The 18,669-nt window shown below is 36.8% G+C and overlaps 1 protein-coding gene and 1 long non-coding RNA gene across 6 annotated transcripts; one reads left to right on the forward strand and one right to left on the reverse strand.

Moving 5' to 3' along the window:
• Positions 1–10,546: 10,546 nt before the first annotated feature.
• On the reverse strand, positions 10,547–14,095 carry LOC113309151. 4 transcript variants are annotated; one of them, XR_003340369.1, is made up of 5 exons: positions 13,713–14,095; positions 13,542–13,590; positions 12,388–12,441; positions 11,316–12,207; positions 10,547–10,718 (listed from the first exon to the last, which is right to left on the reverse strand). It is a non-coding gene; the product is annotated as an uncharacterized LOC113309151 (long non-coding RNA). The 4 variants fall into 4 exon arrangements; XR_003340367.1 differs by having other exon boundaries at positions 11,316–12,077; positions 12,388–13,590; XR_003340368.1 differs by having other exon boundaries at positions 11,316–12,080; positions 12,388–13,590.
• A 73-nt stretch (positions 14,096–14,168) lies between these two features.
• LOC113309149 lies at positions 14,169–17,432 on the forward strand. Of its 2 annotated transcripts, none has more exons than XM_026557566.1 (4): positions 14,169–14,347; positions 14,648–14,845; positions 15,263–15,625; positions 16,519–17,432. In XM_026557566.1, the coding sequence occupies exons 2-4, from the start codon at positions 14,650–14,652 to the stop codon at positions 17,223–17,225; spliced, it is 1,266 nt and encodes a 421-aa protein (XP_026413351.1). In that variant the 5' UTR covers positions 14,169–14,347; positions 14,648–14,649; the 3' UTR covers positions 17,226–17,432. The 2 variants fall into 2 exon arrangements, with proteins under 2 accessions (XP_026413351.1, XP_026413352.1); XM_026557567.1 differs by having other exon boundaries at positions 14,191–14,329.
• Positions 17,433–18,669: the final 1,237 nt, after the last annotated feature.

The raw sequence follows: 18,669 nt of genomic DNA on the forward strand, positions 1-18,669 counted from the left end.
TTTGGAAAGACCAGGGTTTAGGATTTCGCCATTCACCAAATTTCATGTGATTCAATAATAATTATTATCATGCAATTCTAGACATTATAATTCAAATCAAAAACAATTGTGATTCTAATCATTGCCTAAATCATATTTTCAAAACATCCATTGTTAATCGCAAGCATGAAATATCAAAAGCAATAAACCAAGCATATTTCATCAAGAGAAAACACAATTAATTAATAAAAATCATTTATTCAATTTTCATTCGGTGCAATTAATCATAAAAGGATTTCATAAATAAATTTAAATGAATTTTACCACATAACTTTTGGAAGAATGGCTTCCTCCATCACCCCTGGGATTGGGTTTAGCTCCTCATCCCAAAAACACACTCACAAGATAAACTCATGGCTAAAATAGGTGTTTTTATTGATGTATATAAGATGAAACATGAATTAGCAACGCTGTAGAAGTGTTACAGCGTCACTGTTACAAAGGGGTAAGTGCTATTGAAGACTGCTATAAACGATAAGCCTTTACTGCTGTAAAAGAACGACACTGGTATTGTTATTTAAGACTGCTAAAGAACGACTGACTATGCGAGTATGTTCTTCGTGTTCTTGAAGTTCTTAAATGGCAGCAGCAGCAGCAGCACGGTCTTCTCTGTAATCGCTTCTCCTCGGCTCTCCTGGACTCTAAACTCTCTCCTAAGGTTTTCTAACCCTTTTATGATGAAAACACAGCTATTTATAGCTATCCAACTCCCTAGAAACTCGATCAAATCCGAGAATAATCTCATTATTCTTCTCGGGCAGTTTGGAGAAAAATCACTTTCCTGTTGATTCACGTGGTTTTGTTGGCTATTCTCTCGTATCCAAACTATTCTCTGACTTGGAATGAACTGAATTGGTATATATCCACGCAAGAATATCCCATAAATCTCTCTGACCAATCCCAAACCCTAAACAGAGAAGCCGTATCCTGTTGGGACTTTGATCAATTATTCCGACTTATCCAGCCCAATTGGATGGGTCTAGACGATTACATTAGGCCTGTTATGTCTTATAGAGTCCGTAGGTACCAAATACACCCGTTTAATCTCCTCAAAACTCGCTAAGAATTCAACTCCAAAACTGTTGTCGCTGCAGCCAATTCTTCCCGCCAATTTCTGTTTTGAATTTTGAAGATGACCTCCCCCTATCCAGTTCCGGTGTCCCTTTAGTACATACCCTAAAATGGGGTTCCCCTTATCCAAATTAGGGGTGCCTTTAGCAATTCTTCTGGGATGTTTTCTGCACTTTTTCAGGGTTCCTCCGGGGTATTTCCGGTACACTATCAACGGCAATCCAAGGGCCACATTTTTAGCCAATTTTGCCGCAAAGCCTTATTTATCCAAAAACATCTACAAAAGCATAAAAGACCATAATAAGTACAAAATCGAGCACTAATAATATATACAAATGAGATATATTAGACACATAAATGTGTCTATCATCCCACGAGTTTCCCTAACTTTTATGTATTTTTAATGTATTTTTCCATGATTTGAAGGGATTTTCCTAATTTGAGAGAAATACCATGAAATCAAGGAGTTTCATGGGATGAAGGAAATCCTAAAAATAATAATAATAAAATACAAGGGCGTGTGGGACCGGCTGAGGCATGGCCGGCCGGCTGGGGACCCGGTCCCACGTGTTTCCCTGATTTTAAATTATTATTTTTTATGTATTTTGAAAATACCATGATTTAAAGGAATTTTCATGAAATCAGGGAAGCAAAAAATATTAAAATAATAAAAACAAGGGCGTGTGGGACCGTGGAGGCGCGGCCGGCCGGCTAGGGCCCGGTCCCACGAGTTTCCCAAATTTTTATGTATTTTTAATGTATTTTTCCATGATTTGAAGGGATTTTCCTAATTTGAGAGAAATACCATGAAATCAAGGAGTTTCATGGGATGAAGGAAATCCTAAAAATAATAATAATAAAATACATGGGCGTGTGGACCGGCTGAGGCATGGTCGGCCGGCTGGGGCCCGGTCCCACGTATTTCCCTAATTTTATATTATTATTTTTTATGTAATTTGAAACTACCATGATTTGAAGGAATTTTCATGAAATCAAGGAAATAATAATAATAATAATAAAATAATGAGGAACCATAAGGTGTGGGGCCGGCTGGGACCAAGGCATGGTCGGTTGGCCAATGTTCACGCCCCACACTATTTTTCCTTAATTTTATATTATTTTCATGGGTTTATGAAAACGCCATGAAGTCGAGGAGTTTCCTCGAGACGAAGGAGATTTGTTCAAATTAAAGGATTTTCATCAGATGAAGGAAAATAATAAAATATGATAAAATATAAAACTGGTGTGGGATTGGTCATGGCACGGTCGGCCAGTCAACGAGTCCAATCCCTTGGCGCCTTGGTCAATATTTTGATTATTTATTATTTTCTTCCTATTTTGCAATAGGTTAATCGTTTCGTCGTATTTTGAAATACTCGTTCGTGCAGTGACTGTTAGTGCATCGTCGTTGAACACACTTTCACCATTTGGATCGGGGCTTACTTAGAGGTAGCTCAGACGCCCAGTTGTTGATTATTTATTACTAATTGTGGAATTCAGTGGAGAATGATTCACAAAACTGAGTAATAAGATGTTTATTATTAATTCATAGGATCAGCTGAGGATTCGACTACGAATTCAGAATAATAAAGTGAGCATTACCATTCCATGGGATCGTAGATTCGACCATAGAATCGGAGTAATTAAGTTTTATCTATTACCATTTATGAGACCAGTTGTGGATTCGATCATGAAATCGGAGTAATGAGATAATATAGTTATTGTTATTCTATGAGATCAAGCCGTGGATTCGATCATAGAATCAGAAAAATTGTTTAGTGCCATTCCATGGGTCTAGTCGTGGATTCGACCATGGAATAGGAGCAATTGTTATTGCCATTCCATAGGACCAGTCATGGATTCGAACATGGAATAGGAGAAAATAATATATTATTCTGGGAATTCAGTAGTGAATGTCACGACAGAATTAATCTTAATTAGGAATAATTAACTTTGTGGCTCTATACTAGCAGAGCAAGCTGTCTAGGAGCATTAATTATCCCGATATGAGCTTGTCGGTAAGTCATATCCTTTATATAGTCAGGGTAAACTCGTTGTTTGTTCCTGAAGACGTTATTGCTCTATACTAGCAGAGCAAGCTGTCTAAGAGCCGTCCATCTCGTGATACTATATAGAAATAATCACTGAAAGTGTTCAGTGTTCATGAGATATGTCGTTGTCCAGTCGTGAGACTACATATCTACATGTACTCCGAGAGAAAGTACTCTCCGTTGAGAATTCGATGAGAGACCCGTGTCTCAATACTCACGTCTGATTGCTGGATCAGAGCTTTGTATAATTATGAGTTCACGATTTTAGCCCTTGTCGAAAATCCACCATCTACAATGAAATAAATATAAGAATTCGTGGCTTCAAAAATGAATGAGAATCAGGCATAAGAAGTTCAATGGTAGCATTTCTCTCTAGTCGTATAGAAATACACCGCGGAGTGTTTGTAGCTTCAAAAATGATCGATATCACAACAATCGACTCAGTTCCACACTGTCGCACTTTGAAATCAGCACGGAGTGATATATACTTCTTGTGACACTCTTTTCTATGATACTATCAAAGACCGACAATAAATTTTCTGGTGTTTGTACTTTACCACCTAGGCGTTAGTCATAGTAATAAACAAAATTGCACAACTTTTGTGCGATTTCGTTGTTGCCTTGAAGTGAACCTCGTACGAAAATGTACCAATGAAGTTAAATATATAGACACTGTGTTCAACATGTAATGAAACCAAGAAATTCTCTCATACAAACCGTGGTTTTTGTGATTCAAAGTTCAAAAAAAAGATAACACAGAATTTGGTTTCTCAAAAGCAGAAAATTACTCACAATACAACGAATACATGATTGGTTTGGGAAACGTAGCACAAACGGTGAGCTACAGATCAAGAGGGCATTCATTGCTTGATTTCTGCTATACCCGTGTATTTATATGGAATAAGGAATTTTTGTTATGTGGATTTTTAAATAGGTATGTATTTACTACGAATTGGCAATCAAAATTTCATAAAATCTACAAAATCAAAAAAGAAACATAAAAGAGATATTTTTGGATAGTCTCAGACATTTTTAGAAAATTTACTGGGAAATTTATGAACCGTGGTTTTCGTCCATATTTGTGATCTTTTTAATCACTCGTTCAAAAAGGAAAAAGCTATATCAAACCCTAATTATACCATAGATATGGTTGCCTTGACATTTTTTGCTTTAACTTCGCCTCATCACTGCGAGGAGGTCTCATCAACATCTACAAAACTCAAAATCACTCGTTTAGAACATTAGAATTCCAGCTATTTCATTGCGAGGAGGTATCATCAACATTTTCAAAACGACTCTTCATTGCGATGAGTTATCATCAAGATCTTCAAAACAAAATTAAAAAAAAAAAAAAAAAAAACAAGAATGCCAAAAATCAGGGTTTGGCGATTATATATCTTGCATTCCCACGAAAATCTAGAAACTGAGAGACACCACTACTCGTGAGCTCCGACTGCTATGAATACAAAACAAAAAACGAATACATTAGTAAAACCCTAAACCGGAGTAAACAAAAGAACAAAAACAACTGAACCTCAGGAAAACAAAAATATTTTGAGTCACAATATACGATGAACTTCTAGTCTACCACAATACCATAAACAAACAAAAAAAAAAAAAACTAACTGAAGTTTAACAAAAAAAAAAGAAAAAAGAAAAATAAAACCTCTAAATAAAACCTCCCAAATAAGAAATCAAATGAATCTGGCCAAAAAAAAAAATGTCGACGAATAATACCCGAGATTATCAGAGTAAATTTTTTCTTTTAATGAATTCAAATAATATTCTAACTAAAAGAAGATTTTAATTACCTTGTACCGGAAGAGAACTTGGATTGGATGAAAGATCATTGCAGTAAAACGACAACTTGAGTCATCCAGTAGAGCGTTCTGGTAGGTAACCTTCTCAGAAATGCATATTTACAATACAATAAAAAGGAAGAGAGAAAGTTACCTTGGCTGATTTCGAAAAAGAGAAATAAACATGTCAATTACTCCGTGATTAGTTTTCTATAATATCGTGCAAAAAAAAGAAACCACCTTGAAAATATTTATGATCTCTCCGAGTGTTAGTTTCCAGCAAAGCCAAAAAGTCCTGACTTTTTTGGGTGTCCAGTACCTGCAAACCAAAAACCACCATCAATAAATGAACCCTAATATCAAAAATACATGCGATAATGGAAAAAATAATAAACCCTAATATTCAGAAACAATAAACCCTAACCGTGCGGGGAAAAAGAAAACCATCGGGAGAACGATGAGATTTCCACCCTTGTTGCAGCACTTTATATAGAGAGCATAATGCCAAATTTCCTATAATTAAATAGAATGAGTGAATAGTAAAAAAAATCCCAATTAAGGTAATAAAATCTCGTACAAAATAACCAAAATTAATTTAATAACCATAGTAATAAAAATAATATCTAAAGATTCTTTTTTTTTTTACATTTTTAAAAAATTTTAGTTATAGAAAAAAACAGATTAAGAAAAATAATATTTTCAATAATGAAAATAATATCTAAATATTTTTTTTACATTTTCTTATTTTAATTATAGAAAAAACAAATTAAGAAAAATAATTTTTGGTAATCTTAGTTTTTTCAGTGCTTGTTTGTTTTGTATTAGCTCCATTTTTTTTTTTTTTTATTAGCTCCACTCAAATCATAATCTTTGTTCCAAATCATTATTACAGGATACTAACAAAAATCCAACTTTTATGCAGGACCACCACCAAAGATTTGCGGAGAAGAGATTCATGACCGGGCTAATCAAATTTTGCGGAAAAGAGATTTATGACCGGGCTAATCAGTTTTTTTTTTTAAATTCTTTTTTCTCGATTTAATTGATAGTTTGGGGATGTAATTAGGAAGATTATATTTTTTAAGAATGTAAACAGACACAATTGATAGTTTGGGGATGTAATTAGGAAAATAACATTTTTTAAGAATGTAAACGGACACTGGACACTTGATGATCATTCGATTTATTTTCTCATCACGTGATAATCATTCGATTTTTGATTATCATGATGAAATTGGGAACTGATATATTATTGGCATGTTCTGAGATTTTCAAGATTTTGTTATCCGAGGCAAGAAGAAGATTTTTCAAGATTTAGTTATCTTATTTTTAGAAAAATAATATTTTATTAGTTAAAATTCAATATTTATTACTCAAATAAAATAAATGGTGGGGCCAGAACCAACCAGAAGCGAGAATCAACCAGGTGATTCGGTGAATGAGAACGCTTTAAAAAAACTCTTTTATTATATAGAGAATTTTGAACCACAAACTTTGTCATTACTTTGAGAAGGTTAGGAACTAAATTCGAAAATCATATGTATATTACACGCAGTTAGCGAGTTTGTAAATAAACTCGGATGAGAATTGGGGTGTAAAAAATCACTTTTGTTATAGGGAGGGGATTTTCAAATTAAGGGAGTGGAGAACTCGTATTCGACTCGCTGATTTATAAATGAGTTAGAACTCAGTAACTTCGGGACCGAAATACCCTTTAAAGACTCCTCAGAAATTTATGGTAACCCACACGGCCATACGACTTCCGTTATAGGGAGGAGTTCCAATATGGGGAGTGGAAGTAAGTAAGAACCATTAATTATCCCATTTGCAGTTCAAGCCTAAGAAAATCAATCGTAACAATTTGTTAATCTTTATGAACAAACGTATGTGAGTTTAATAGAAACGGAAATCTGTTGGAAAAAATTGGGTTTCACAAAGGATGAATGAATCAGAGAAGAAAGTGTTGCACTCCAAAACTTTCAAGGCTTGTATAAATTTCTTTTAGACAAATATTTCTACCCTCCCAATAACAATTGGCGATTACAACAGGTATGCGAAATATTGCCTTCAGGATACAATGAAAGCCCTGCAACGAAAACTGAATTCAAGGTTTGTACCCCTTGATTCAATCAAGAACACACAAAGAGATTTCTGATTTCTGATGATGCTTTTTGAAACAGAGAAAACAGATTGATTTTTCTTATATCTTAAACGAAACTGGGAGAAGCTATTTATAAAGGGTTTTGCACCTGTTGGGAATAGGTGTTTCTATTCACGAACCGTCAGGTTCCTTCATCAACAGACATCAATGGTGTCTTTTGGATTCGAAATTTTCGAACAGGCTTTTATCGGCCAAATAAAACCTTCAGTTCAAAAATTCTTCCGGGGGCGTTGCCCCCTTGAAACCCCCACCAGGGGCGGTCTCCCCTGGACCCCCACGACCTGACCTGTCAGGTCGACCACAGCCTGGGGGGCGATGCCCCCCAGGACCCCCCTTTGGTAAGCGGTGTTGAAAATATTCCAACAAAATCTCTCATTTTCATGAGCATGATCCTCTCTTGTTTATGTAATATATTATGGAACTATAGGTGAATGAAAATCTATATATCTGATCTCGGTTCGTTCGAATCAGAGGAAGTGAAATGAAGCATTCGCGTCCACATTTTAGAACGTGAAAACTTAGTTACTCTATTAGGGAAGTGGGGGTGAAAACCAACAATTCACTTCCACCCCAGCTACGGTGAAATATGACATTTCCTTTCCACTCAAGTGGGTGAAATTCACTGTCCATTTTTTTCCATTAGTTTTCATTGATCAGTCTTACTAATTCTGCACTTAATTTGAATGTTAAAGTTGTTCCAGTTACAACTCTCACCAGCAAAGAATGAACTCATCTTATTCCCCTGAAGGCAACTGCATTTCCTAGACTTACCTGCTTAGAAGTGAAATAATCATCAGGCGTGCGTACATCATCTTGAAATATCGTAGATTGGTTGGCATGAAAAGAAAGATTAAACGCTGGCGATTGAACCACAAGTTTTGATCCTTGGTTGTTTCTTGCCTTGTTTAGCTCATCGTCGTAATCATGAGACATTCCTTGGTTGTGAATCTGGTCAAATGCACCTCCTGTGTTAGCAACAGGAGCACCATGTAACGACTTCTGTTGAACTAGTGTCGAGGAACAACCACCTGTAATAAGAATTTGTTGCCACACCATGGAAATTTCTAGAAGCTATCTTGACTGGGTCGTGACCAGCCAACCTGCTGACCCCTAATGACACTGGCTGCCCACCATGGAAATTTCTAGAAGCTTCAGTAGCTTCTAGCCTTCCCGAGTTTCTATTCATGACAGAGCTCTGCCCGGTGAGATTTCCTTGATGTAATTCAAGAACAGAAAAGAGAATCCAGAGATTTGGTATTCACGTTCATTATTTTGAACATGAATGTCTCATTTATTTTCTACTAGTACGAACGAACCAAGCTTTTTTTTTCTTTCTTTATTTATTTATATACGAGGATAAATCAAAATTGAAAAAAGAAAGTGAATGGAGACTTACAGGATGTTAGTCCTCAAGGACGTTGGGGGAGTTGGGTGTAGTTTGGCTTTTTCTTGTTAGTCGTGGGGGAGTTCAAAGGAGTCTCTCGAAATCTCTGTTAGTCGTGGGAGAATTTAGAAGAGTCTCCCAAACTCCCTAGAAAACCCTGTTAGTCGTGGGGGAGTTTGAAAGAAACTCTCAAACTCCCTGTTAGTCGTTAAAATTAGAATGATAGGGAGTTGGTGTTTTTGTGGGAGTTCTAGAGAGTTTATAGTGTATTTTTTCCTCACTCCAAATCTCTCAAAAAAGTAGAGATTTCTGGAGAGTCTCTCAAACTCCCCACACTCAAAACACCAAACTCTCTCAAACTCCCCACACTCTCTTACACTCCCTCAAAATCTCCAAGATTCAAAATACATTAAACTCCCCCAAACTCACTCGTGGACTAACCCCCTGTTAATCACTTGAATACCTAGAATTTTTCGCTTCCAACAAACTCTATATCTGAAAGCACATATTCACAAAATGTTTCAAATGATTCTTTTGCCTTGGAAAATCGTTCCCAACCTTCTTAGTCTTGATCTCTAGATAGATATTTTCTCATCATTATCGTGGTACCTTTTCGGAAAATATATATTTGAGTGATGAAGTATTCGAAATCTTTATGATTTTGTATTAGACAAATCATAAATGGAACTGGGTTTTAGGTTTTATGATTGTTCTTCACAGGTAATGGGAAGAACTACAGGAGCAGGAAGATTAGTATTTTGTTCTGAAACGGGGGTTTTGTGTGAGGCTAGTTCTGTCCGACTCGTGTGAAAGTATTGAACTGGTCAAATTAGGTGAGTCAAACACGAGTTTTCCACTCCCTTGATCCGAGAACCCCCTCCCTGTAACAAAAGTGTAAAAAATGCGTGGATGGAAATGAATTCGGAGACACCATCGAGAGGCAGAGACTCCACCGAGCGACACGACTATCCGTCGGCTGTCGCGATTTGCAAACTCTCAAATTTACTGGTTTGCCCACAACTGACTTCCTAGTAAAAACTAGAAAATGACCCCGACCGTTACGTTTTGATATGCTATCTAGAGTAGATATAGTATAACTTTTTTTTTCTACTACACCGGTAGCGTTCACATATTTAATGTGTTGATACGGTGGCTAGTTCAGATAGATCATCAATATTTGTAGTGCTTATTTTGTTTTTAGGGTATTGGGTATGACCAAAGTATACAAAAAGGCTAAATAGAATGGCATTGTAAGCAATTCTAGCACTGATATTCTAATCCAACACTTGGATTAGAAGAGAAATCACTAATCAAGTATACGACAAACATCGTGTCACTCTGATTTTTATAAAATTTGGAGAAATGAGTTCATGCCTAAATGCACGATGTCATCCCTTGTTAACGTTACTTACCACAGGGTGTCATTCGTTGTAGTTCCTCGTGATGATGGTATTGGATAAACTATCTCAGCTATGTTCAGCTGGTTGGCCTATGAAAGTTAGAGTAGAATTCTCATCCAATCCATACATTAGCCGATGTGTTTTTTTTTTCTTTTCAATCTTGCTACGCACACCGAAGAATTTCACCGAGTGAAACAAAAAAGTGGGCCAACCCTTCACGTGGTTAGCAGGGAGCTGTTTTTAGGGCCCACTTTTTGTTTCACGCCGTGCATTTTGCAGGACAATCTTTTGGTGTATATATCATTTCTGTTTTTTTTTTTCACACTTTATATTGAAATTACCCAGATAAACTTGGAGTAGGATTTGCTTCAGTGACTGCCTTTAATAAGTTATAGGGCTTATAATTTTAGATGCTAATGTGGAGTGAATTGAACTTTTGATGCTCTTTGACAATTCTAGAAAGTCGGAGTATGATAACATCTTCTGACGTTGCACAACAAACAAAGCTGGAATTTTGCAAAGAAAGGTGATGGTGTAATGCGATCCCTACCATTTAATTTCAAATTAAAAAATAAGAAGAGGGGAAAATGTACAACTAAGTTCGACTAATTCTAAACCACCAAAACTAATAGTTAAGCGGTAAATCAAAATGATCATATAACTTGCTACTAACGAATTAGTTTCTCGCACTCCGTAAAAATGTTAATTGGATGTATAGTAAGTGCTCTTTGATACATCAAACTATATTCAGAAAAGTTAACTTCGTATCGTCATGTCAGGCTAATTCATTTTGTTAGCGCCGTGATTCAGGACCTACAATACCGAAAGTAATCTGGGTTAATAATCTAATTTTATGGAAACAAACGTAGTCTACCAAATAAAATGAATTGTTCATAAAACGTTCTCATTGTATTCTCAAAAAGAAAATAGTGGTCACACAATTCATAAATTCTACACACATTAAGGCTTCTCAGAAGGGTAAATCCCACATTGTGCTAACCGCATACAATGAACACTCGCACCTTCATTCCTAAACCTGGTAGTAAGATTTAAGCACACTAATCTTCATAATAGGAGTAGAACCATTTTTTGGGGAAAGAAGAAGAGTCCTCAATAAGAACACTTTCCACTAACAACAAACTAATAACATGAATAGGCAAAGAAAGCCGCACCTGCCACTGACAACCAAATCAGGTGATCCCTTTCACTTTTAAATATTGCATTATCCAAAAGCAAAGAGAGGTCATATGAGCAATAAATTCCTAACTCATTAAGGCTTTTATTGAACCGTAAATCGCACACAGTGCTAACTACAGAACAATGACCTCAGTTGTGAACCTCCAATTTGAATAGAGCTGAAAACCGAAACTTGGGGGATGAATACCCAGGAATCGAATCGAAGGGACGTACCTGCTTAATTTCCAGAACAACTCAGAAGCATTCTCCAATCTCCACTATCTTAACTCCTGTTGTACAAATAACTACCAAGCTAGAGCTTGTGGCACTTGTAGGGCTAGCAGCGCCTTTAGTCCAAGCTTGGTCTAATGCCAAAGCAAGAACTGGTTGTCCCAACAGTTTGAATACCAGTCTTCAGTTTATCTTCGACCCTGCTTCGCTTAGCTTATAAGATCTGTCTTACAGTAACAAAGTATTGTAACACTTATTACATGCATATTAACAGGTTCTATAGACAACTTCATTACTCGATTTTAGTTAGTTTTGAATTTTGGGAATGATGTCATGCAATTTTTCGTCTTGTATACATAGCCGAGCATTTAGAGATACAAAAGATCTAAAATTGTGCAGGCAGTGAAAGATATTGGCGAGGACCCAATTCCTTGCATACTCCTTCATCCAGGAAAAATAGTAACATCTAAACTCTTCAGATTTCTTGGTAACTCAACATGTGATGGGGAAGGATTTTCGATTCACCAATGGGTCGAAAACAGTTGGAGCGGTCCTGCGTGGCTGATAATGATACCTTTTTTCAGTTAAGTGAGGCACAACAGATAACAGTTAGAAGAACAACTAAAAATGATATGAATCAAGCAATTGATAATAGTTGAAGAAGAACAACCACAAATGACAGTAATTACGCAAATACCTCATCTTACATCCAACAATTGATAACAACTATGGCTTGATTACTGGCATATTGAAACATGGAACTTTCTGCTGAAAGATTTAAACAATGTTAAGATTACAGGCCTAAAGCTAATGCACTTGCTTAATTTAATTTAAAATGAGGCACAATTATTGTTGCAATTTTAATCGCTCTAGGATTTATTTCAGGTCCATGAACCTAAAAAAAAAAACACAATACATTACACTGATTACAACCTCTTATATGTTAAAGAATTCAACAGCCAGAAAGAATATTACCTTCTCTTCCTGATACCCTATACTAAACCAAAAGAATACTCAAAATCACCAAAAAAATTAACACTAAAACGGTAATCAATCAATTCAGCATGTAATTTACCTTGCTAATCCATCAACTGCAGTGGCAGTATTTTTCCTTGTTGTTGATGTTGATCTGTACATCCTCAAATTGGAGATGTTAAAAACCACATTTGATCACTATGAAAATGTTATTCTCTTTTCTGGTTTTCTTAATATTCTAGAAGAAAATGCACATTAATCAATCTGGTTGGAAATTAATAAAAAGAAGACCCAAAGAATGTCTGATCAAAAACAAAAACGGAAATACCAATTCGAAATAATGGTGATGTTAATACCATTCAATGGGAGATTTAGGGACGTCAGATTAAGGCTTAAAACGGGGGTGCATTGCCAGGCACGATTTATCTTTTGCTCTTTGAGAGGAATAAGAGCTGAACACGGTTGAAGTCCATGTAGAGCTATCGGATTGGGAAAGACACATTTGGCAGCAAAGTTGGTTTTAATAAAAGCAAATCACCTAGGGAATCCAGGTTCATATTACTTTAAAAAAAAATCATATGTGTTTGATGCTAAAGTTGGTTTTGATCTGTGTTATTGCGTTTTCAGATGGCTCTGTTGCCTAAGGTATCACCCAATTATTACACCAAAAGGTAATTTTGGGGATTGGTAAGAAATAAAACACTTGAGCTTGACCTGGGCCAGCTTCATCCTAATAATGTTGTGATATGGCTTGTACCCAAATTATTGATTTTAACGCGGTTTTCAGCTTGCTTAGATTAAAAACAAAGAAGCCCTCTACAATGCAATTTTTCTCATTAGGATCTTTGGCTGACTAAAAGCCTCTACATAATCCCCATCATAAAGAGATGATCTGAGAGTCTGTAATAGACATCATTTAAAACAAAACCCCAACACATTAACATTTAAATAGCAGGGAAAGGTTCGGAATTTAAATTCAGTAAATGAGTAAGTTATAAAAATGCTAAAAAAGAATGAGTCTGAAGATCCTTATGAAAATGGATTCCTATATCATCATAAGTTTAGCTGATGATAGGAAAAAGGGGACTGGTAAGCATTATTACCTTGGTATGTGACCATTCATTTTTTATTAAAATGGGTTCCCATCATTCAAAAATGAATATGCATTATAACAAACAGTTGATGTGACTAAATAGTTGCTAAGTTTAATAATTCAATTCAAACGGAATGGAATGGAATTCAATTGACATTTACCCGAGATTGATACCTCACTCTGAACTATAAATCCGTGGTGCTCCAAAATCTGCAACAACAAAATCAGGCAACGCTTCCGGAAGAGTATCAAATAAAACAAAAAAATATGAAACAACAATATCAAAGTCATAAATTTTTTCCTGGAAGAGTACCAAAATCAGAGAAACTTACATGAATCTTGATAGGAAAAAGGGGATTGGTAAGCATTGAGAATCTCCGCAGGATAACTTTTTTAGGAGTTTATGTAGTCGAATATTTGTAGGGATTGGTAAAGAAACATAATGGTGTTTTCATAACGTATGATTCAAAGAGATTGAATGGTGGTGTTATGTTTCTGTAACGGAAGAACAATAAGAGGAGAAGGCGAAGGAAATTCTGATTTCCGGCAAAAAGAGATCACAGACGTCGGATGGGGCTTATAACGGGGGTTAGTTCTGAGCCACGATTTACCTTCCCCATTTTAAAAGCAATTGCAGCCGTCGATCTCTGAAAAAGGCCCACGTATGGCCGTCCGATTAGACAAAAACCGTTTGTCTTTGTAAGATAGATTTGGTGTTGTTACTATGTGTGGTGATTGGTGAGCATCTCATTCGGTCATCCCTCTTACGCAATTGCTCAAATCAAATCAAAATACGAAAGTTGAAAACTCGTGGGATGTGAAGAAAATCGAACTCCATATATTCTCAATCAGATTCAGACATCTTTTCTTCATTGATCTAGGAACCACAGAACTTAATCCGAATTTAATTAACTCTACGATCTCTGTGAATTTGTAGGGTTTCCCAAAGGTATTTACGAAACAACAGGTGAGCCTTGTTGTTCCTCTTCTTCTTTCTTCTTATTATTTTATGCTACCTTACTAGTCTTTCTATTTCTCAGTTGGTTGAATAATCACATACGTTTTGGATTATCATTCTCTCGTTTCTCTCTAATCAATGAAGAATTTCTCTATATATTTATGTGGTAGAGGCCAACCCCACCTTCAAAATTGTTTGCATAGACTTACAGATTAATGGCTTGTCAACCCTATCAGAAGAAAACCTATGTATGGTTAATACCTCTTTTACTAAAAATACAAGAAGCTTATAGGTTTGTTAATCATACAGGAATGGGAGGACTTTCTATTATAAATTTATCCTCTTCAGTTGGAATTAGCTCTTGTCAGAGATGGGGTAACGTCACTACTACTACTTTTTCCTCCCAAATCTACCAGCTTGCAGTTCCCAAGTTTGAAACAAGCAGCGTCAGCTTTCGGAATGGGTGTTCTCGCCTCATTTGCTACTCAAAGCCATCTGTTTTTCAAGGTAACTGATTTAGCACAAAAAACCCATTCTATGAAGGTTGATAGATGAGAGGTTTACTTTATATGTGCAATAGAATCATAGATAGATAACAGATGACCAACTTTTTAGGCTCGGTGACTTTTCTAGAATTGGACCACTTATTTTGCTGGTTCTACTGCACTCGAATTTTCCGGATCCATCAGGACCTGAGAGAAGCTCTTACAATCCTCCTCTTCCTTTTCACGTGATATGTAGGATACAGTTTAGCAGGGAGATTCATCACTCTTAACAGTTGTTTTTTAGGTGTTAGTTTCTTTGAAACAAGGGGAAGGCAAGATATGCAAGCTACTCTTTTATTTTGTTGCTAATTTATATTACTAGTCTGCTTATAACATCATTTTGCGCTCGTGTTTCTAGGATTAACAAGTTCCATTTCAGATTTTCAGGATTATGTGAGACCTGAACGTCTTCTGCCATCCACTGAAGCAAGTATCTTGACTGAGTCTTCACCAGATGATTTCATTAATCTCCTTGGAGGTGATGAATCTCGATCAGTATACTTCATCAAATTACGTACGAGTAGCTTCTCTGGTTCATGTTTGAGCGATATAAATGCTGGAGTAATGTTTTGCTTGATAGACGAAAATGGTAACTCTCTATTACAGAGAATTGCAGCAAGTCCCAAGAATGAAGAATGTGGTCACAACTTCAGTTGCTTTCAGCGAGGTTCTAGTGACGAGTTTAAATTTGACGGACCCAAACTAGGAAAAATTGAAGCTGTTTGGATCGGTCTTGAGTCAGGTTGGTCTCATGCAGAAAAGCCTAGTTTGAACTCCATTTCCCCGCCTCCACCTACTTAAGAACATATGCTCAACTAAGCATTGTTTTTTTTTTAATTATTATTGTGCCCTAGATCTTGGTATTGCTTGCCAACTCAGGCTAGTGCTCAAGTTTGCTGCTATGCTGGTGAATTATAAACCATTGCCTGGAGATCTCAAAGTGATCTATCCTGGCTGCCTCAACAATTAAGGAGGACTGGGTGCTGCAGTCCTGCAACTTAGGTTCTAAATTTGTGTATAATAACTTGGTCAGATGGTCTCATTTAGCATGGGTAAATGAAAACGCACCATCCTGTTAATTAACCACCAACACTAGTATTCATTTTGTCCACCACGTTTAGGGAGAACTGCATCAGAATGTGTTATATATCTATAGCATGATATGATGTGCTTTACAATTAGGTGAATTAGGAATATGTATAAAGCTCTAAACAGGTATCATCTGAGTTCCCTGGGTTGTACATTTAACTTGGTCTGGTTCGAATTTACAATCCACTGCGGCATATCGTTTCTTCTACCATTACACCCTTCACTAGTATGAGATGCATTAGCGAGCTGCAATACTGTAAAGCACCTTAGCCTTTTTTATTTTCTATTGCAGTACAAAGAAATGTTCTGTTTGGGAGCTGTGTCGGGTAGTTTTAGATTAGTGCTCGGCCATGGTGTTCATTATCATTGTTTTATTACTTCCCTTGCCATGCCTCTTTTATCTCTCAGATTCTGTTTCATGCAGTAAACTATAATTGCAAGAGATCTGCCTGCTACTAAGACACTCGAAATTAGGCGGCATTATTATCAATGATTGAATGGGAATTTAACAACTTATGTTTTCCTGTGTTTATCTTCTGAAGTCAGGTCGTTGGAGGCTAGGAGGTATCAACTTGATTGTAATCAATGGGTGTCTACCTCAGTCCACTCAAGCTGAACAAGAAGGTAAACTAGACGCCAGCTGTGGCTTACAGTATTATTTTGACGTTGAGGATGTCCACATAGGAGATGGCACTGACACGTCGATGTTGGAACTGAGGCCAAGTACTATAACCGAGTTATCTGGAGACATTTCGTCCTTAACAAAAGTGGGTATTTGCGATTCAACTTCAATCATTGACCGTGAAAAATCTAATGAAGAAAGCATGGAAGAGTATGGCGATTTAAAATTATCTTTACTACTTTACGACTTCGTACTTATATTTGCTGGTTCCTGGATCATGGACATCTCAGTAGGAGAGAGGGCAGGCCTTGCTTTTCTAACTGGTGGAGGTGTGGGCTTCCTTTATCTATTGTTATTGCAGAGATCAGTTGATGGGTTATCAGCTCCCTCGTCAGTTTCTTTGAAAAGGGATAGTGAGAATTTGAATGAACTATTGGCAGGACTAAAGGCCCCTATTTCAGGATTTGCGTTGGCAGTGGTGGTCGCCGTTGTGGTGGTAAAGTACGGGTCAGATATATCACCGATAGCTTTGACGCCAAAAGAAATATTGGTTGGGATGACTGGGTTTCTTGTTTGTAAGGTGGCTGTTGTGTTGGCAGCTTTCAAACCCATGTCGACGAGGGTGAAATAAGACCAGGGAGTCATCTTTTCTTTCTGTTCACATTGCTGATAGAGATACAGTAAGCAACTCTGTATATACATGTATATATCATATTTCTTCACACTTTACTCCCGCCATCCAAAACGCTACTTGTTATTGTAAACCACTAGTGTGGGGCACGTGCATCGCGTATGCAAAGATGGACAATTGACGAGTTTCAAGTATGTCAAAAGTTAAGTAAAATCTCCCCCTTTTATTTAATGCCAATAAGAAAATACCTTTCATCACCATTAGATCCCCCTTGTATTAATTCTTAGCTATTAGATTTAAGAATGGCAAATGCTGCCCGCACGGCTGCGCGGCATAGCTTTATAAGCTAGCGAATTTGCAACCGTCCGTCGGGTATGCAAGATCTCTTGATTTTGTTTTTTCAAATAAAATTACAGCTGGTGACGGCTATTAGAAAAGTATAATAATTTCTAATAAATCCTCACACTTAATTTATATTGATTAATCACTCTCTTTAACAAGTCTAATGCATCAACATCATCATCAACTGCTTATAGCAACACTATCAACTTCAGAATTTATCATTCATTCACCGTAAGGAAAGCCATCGATTGCTTATTAAGTTACAAGAAGGGCCATAATACTCCGAACTAGTTGTGGTGATAAAAGTAAACCCATCTTCACCGTTACACCAACAATGATGAAATAAAGAGTGTATAGAAAAAAGAAGCACCTTCCTCAAGATTTGGTTTTGGAAGAAATATTAACCATCAACGCATAATTCATGCGCACCAGCGAAAACAATAGCATCACCACCACTTCTACGGATGTGGTGTATCCCCACAACGATTAACACACAAAGAAGATAGAAATGATGAAGAATCGCCTCTTAAATCGAAGATTCAAGCCAAATATGTGCACACAGGCGCAGCCAAGAAGGTTTTCATTAACAACAAATTTCATGTCTGAAGAGATAAACTCTTCTTACAGCTTTAATAGAAAATCATTGAACCCTAATGAGGCTCAATCCTCAACTGACATGCAGCTAATAATTAACGGTCCTACAATTAACCCATAGACAGCTAAGCTAATTTATTAAGGCACACAGCAAAATAGATAAGGGTAGACTGCAGTGTAGCCTAGTTACAAGCGGGATACAACATTGCCTACCCTTGAAAATTGTCCTTGTCCTCAAGGGAAAATCTAGGGTAATGAGACCTAATATTGGAGATGTCCTCCCAAGTAGCATCGTCTGCTAAGGAATTGGTCCATTGGATGAGTACTTGGCGCACCAGCTTGTTGCCTCTGAGTACTGTTCTTGTCTTCAACACCTTCTCTGGAAGCATGATAATTTCACTATGGAGATCCACAACAGGTAGAGTAGGTGAAGGTGCGTGTTTCATACCAATATGGTGCTTTAGTTGTGAAACATGGAAAACATGGTGTATCCTGGAGTGTGAAGGCA

The sequence above is a fragment of the Papaver somniferum genome, chromosome 9 (assembly GCF_003573695.1).
Source record: "Papaver somniferum cultivar HN1 chromosome 9, ASM357369v1, whole genome shotgun sequence".
In the NCBI taxonomy this organism is placed as follows: Eukaryota; Viridiplantae; Streptophyta; class Magnoliopsida; order Ranunculales; family Papaveraceae; genus Papaver; species Papaver somniferum.

Excerpts from the sequence above, each read along its gene's own strand:
- LOC113309149 (XM_026557566.1), top strand. The coding sequence starts at position 14,650 with ATGGGAGGACTTTCTATTATAAATTTATCCTCTTCAGTTGGAATTAGC. Across the intron at positions 14,846-15,262 it reads AAAGCCATCTGTTTTTCAAG|ATTTTCAGGATTATGTGAGA; the intron begins GTAACTGATTTA and ends GTTCCATTTCAG. Across the intron at positions 15,626-16,518 it reads TTGGATCGGTCTTGAGTCAG|GTCGTTGGAGGCTAGGAGGT; the intron begins GTTGGTCTCATG and ends TTCTGAAGTCAG.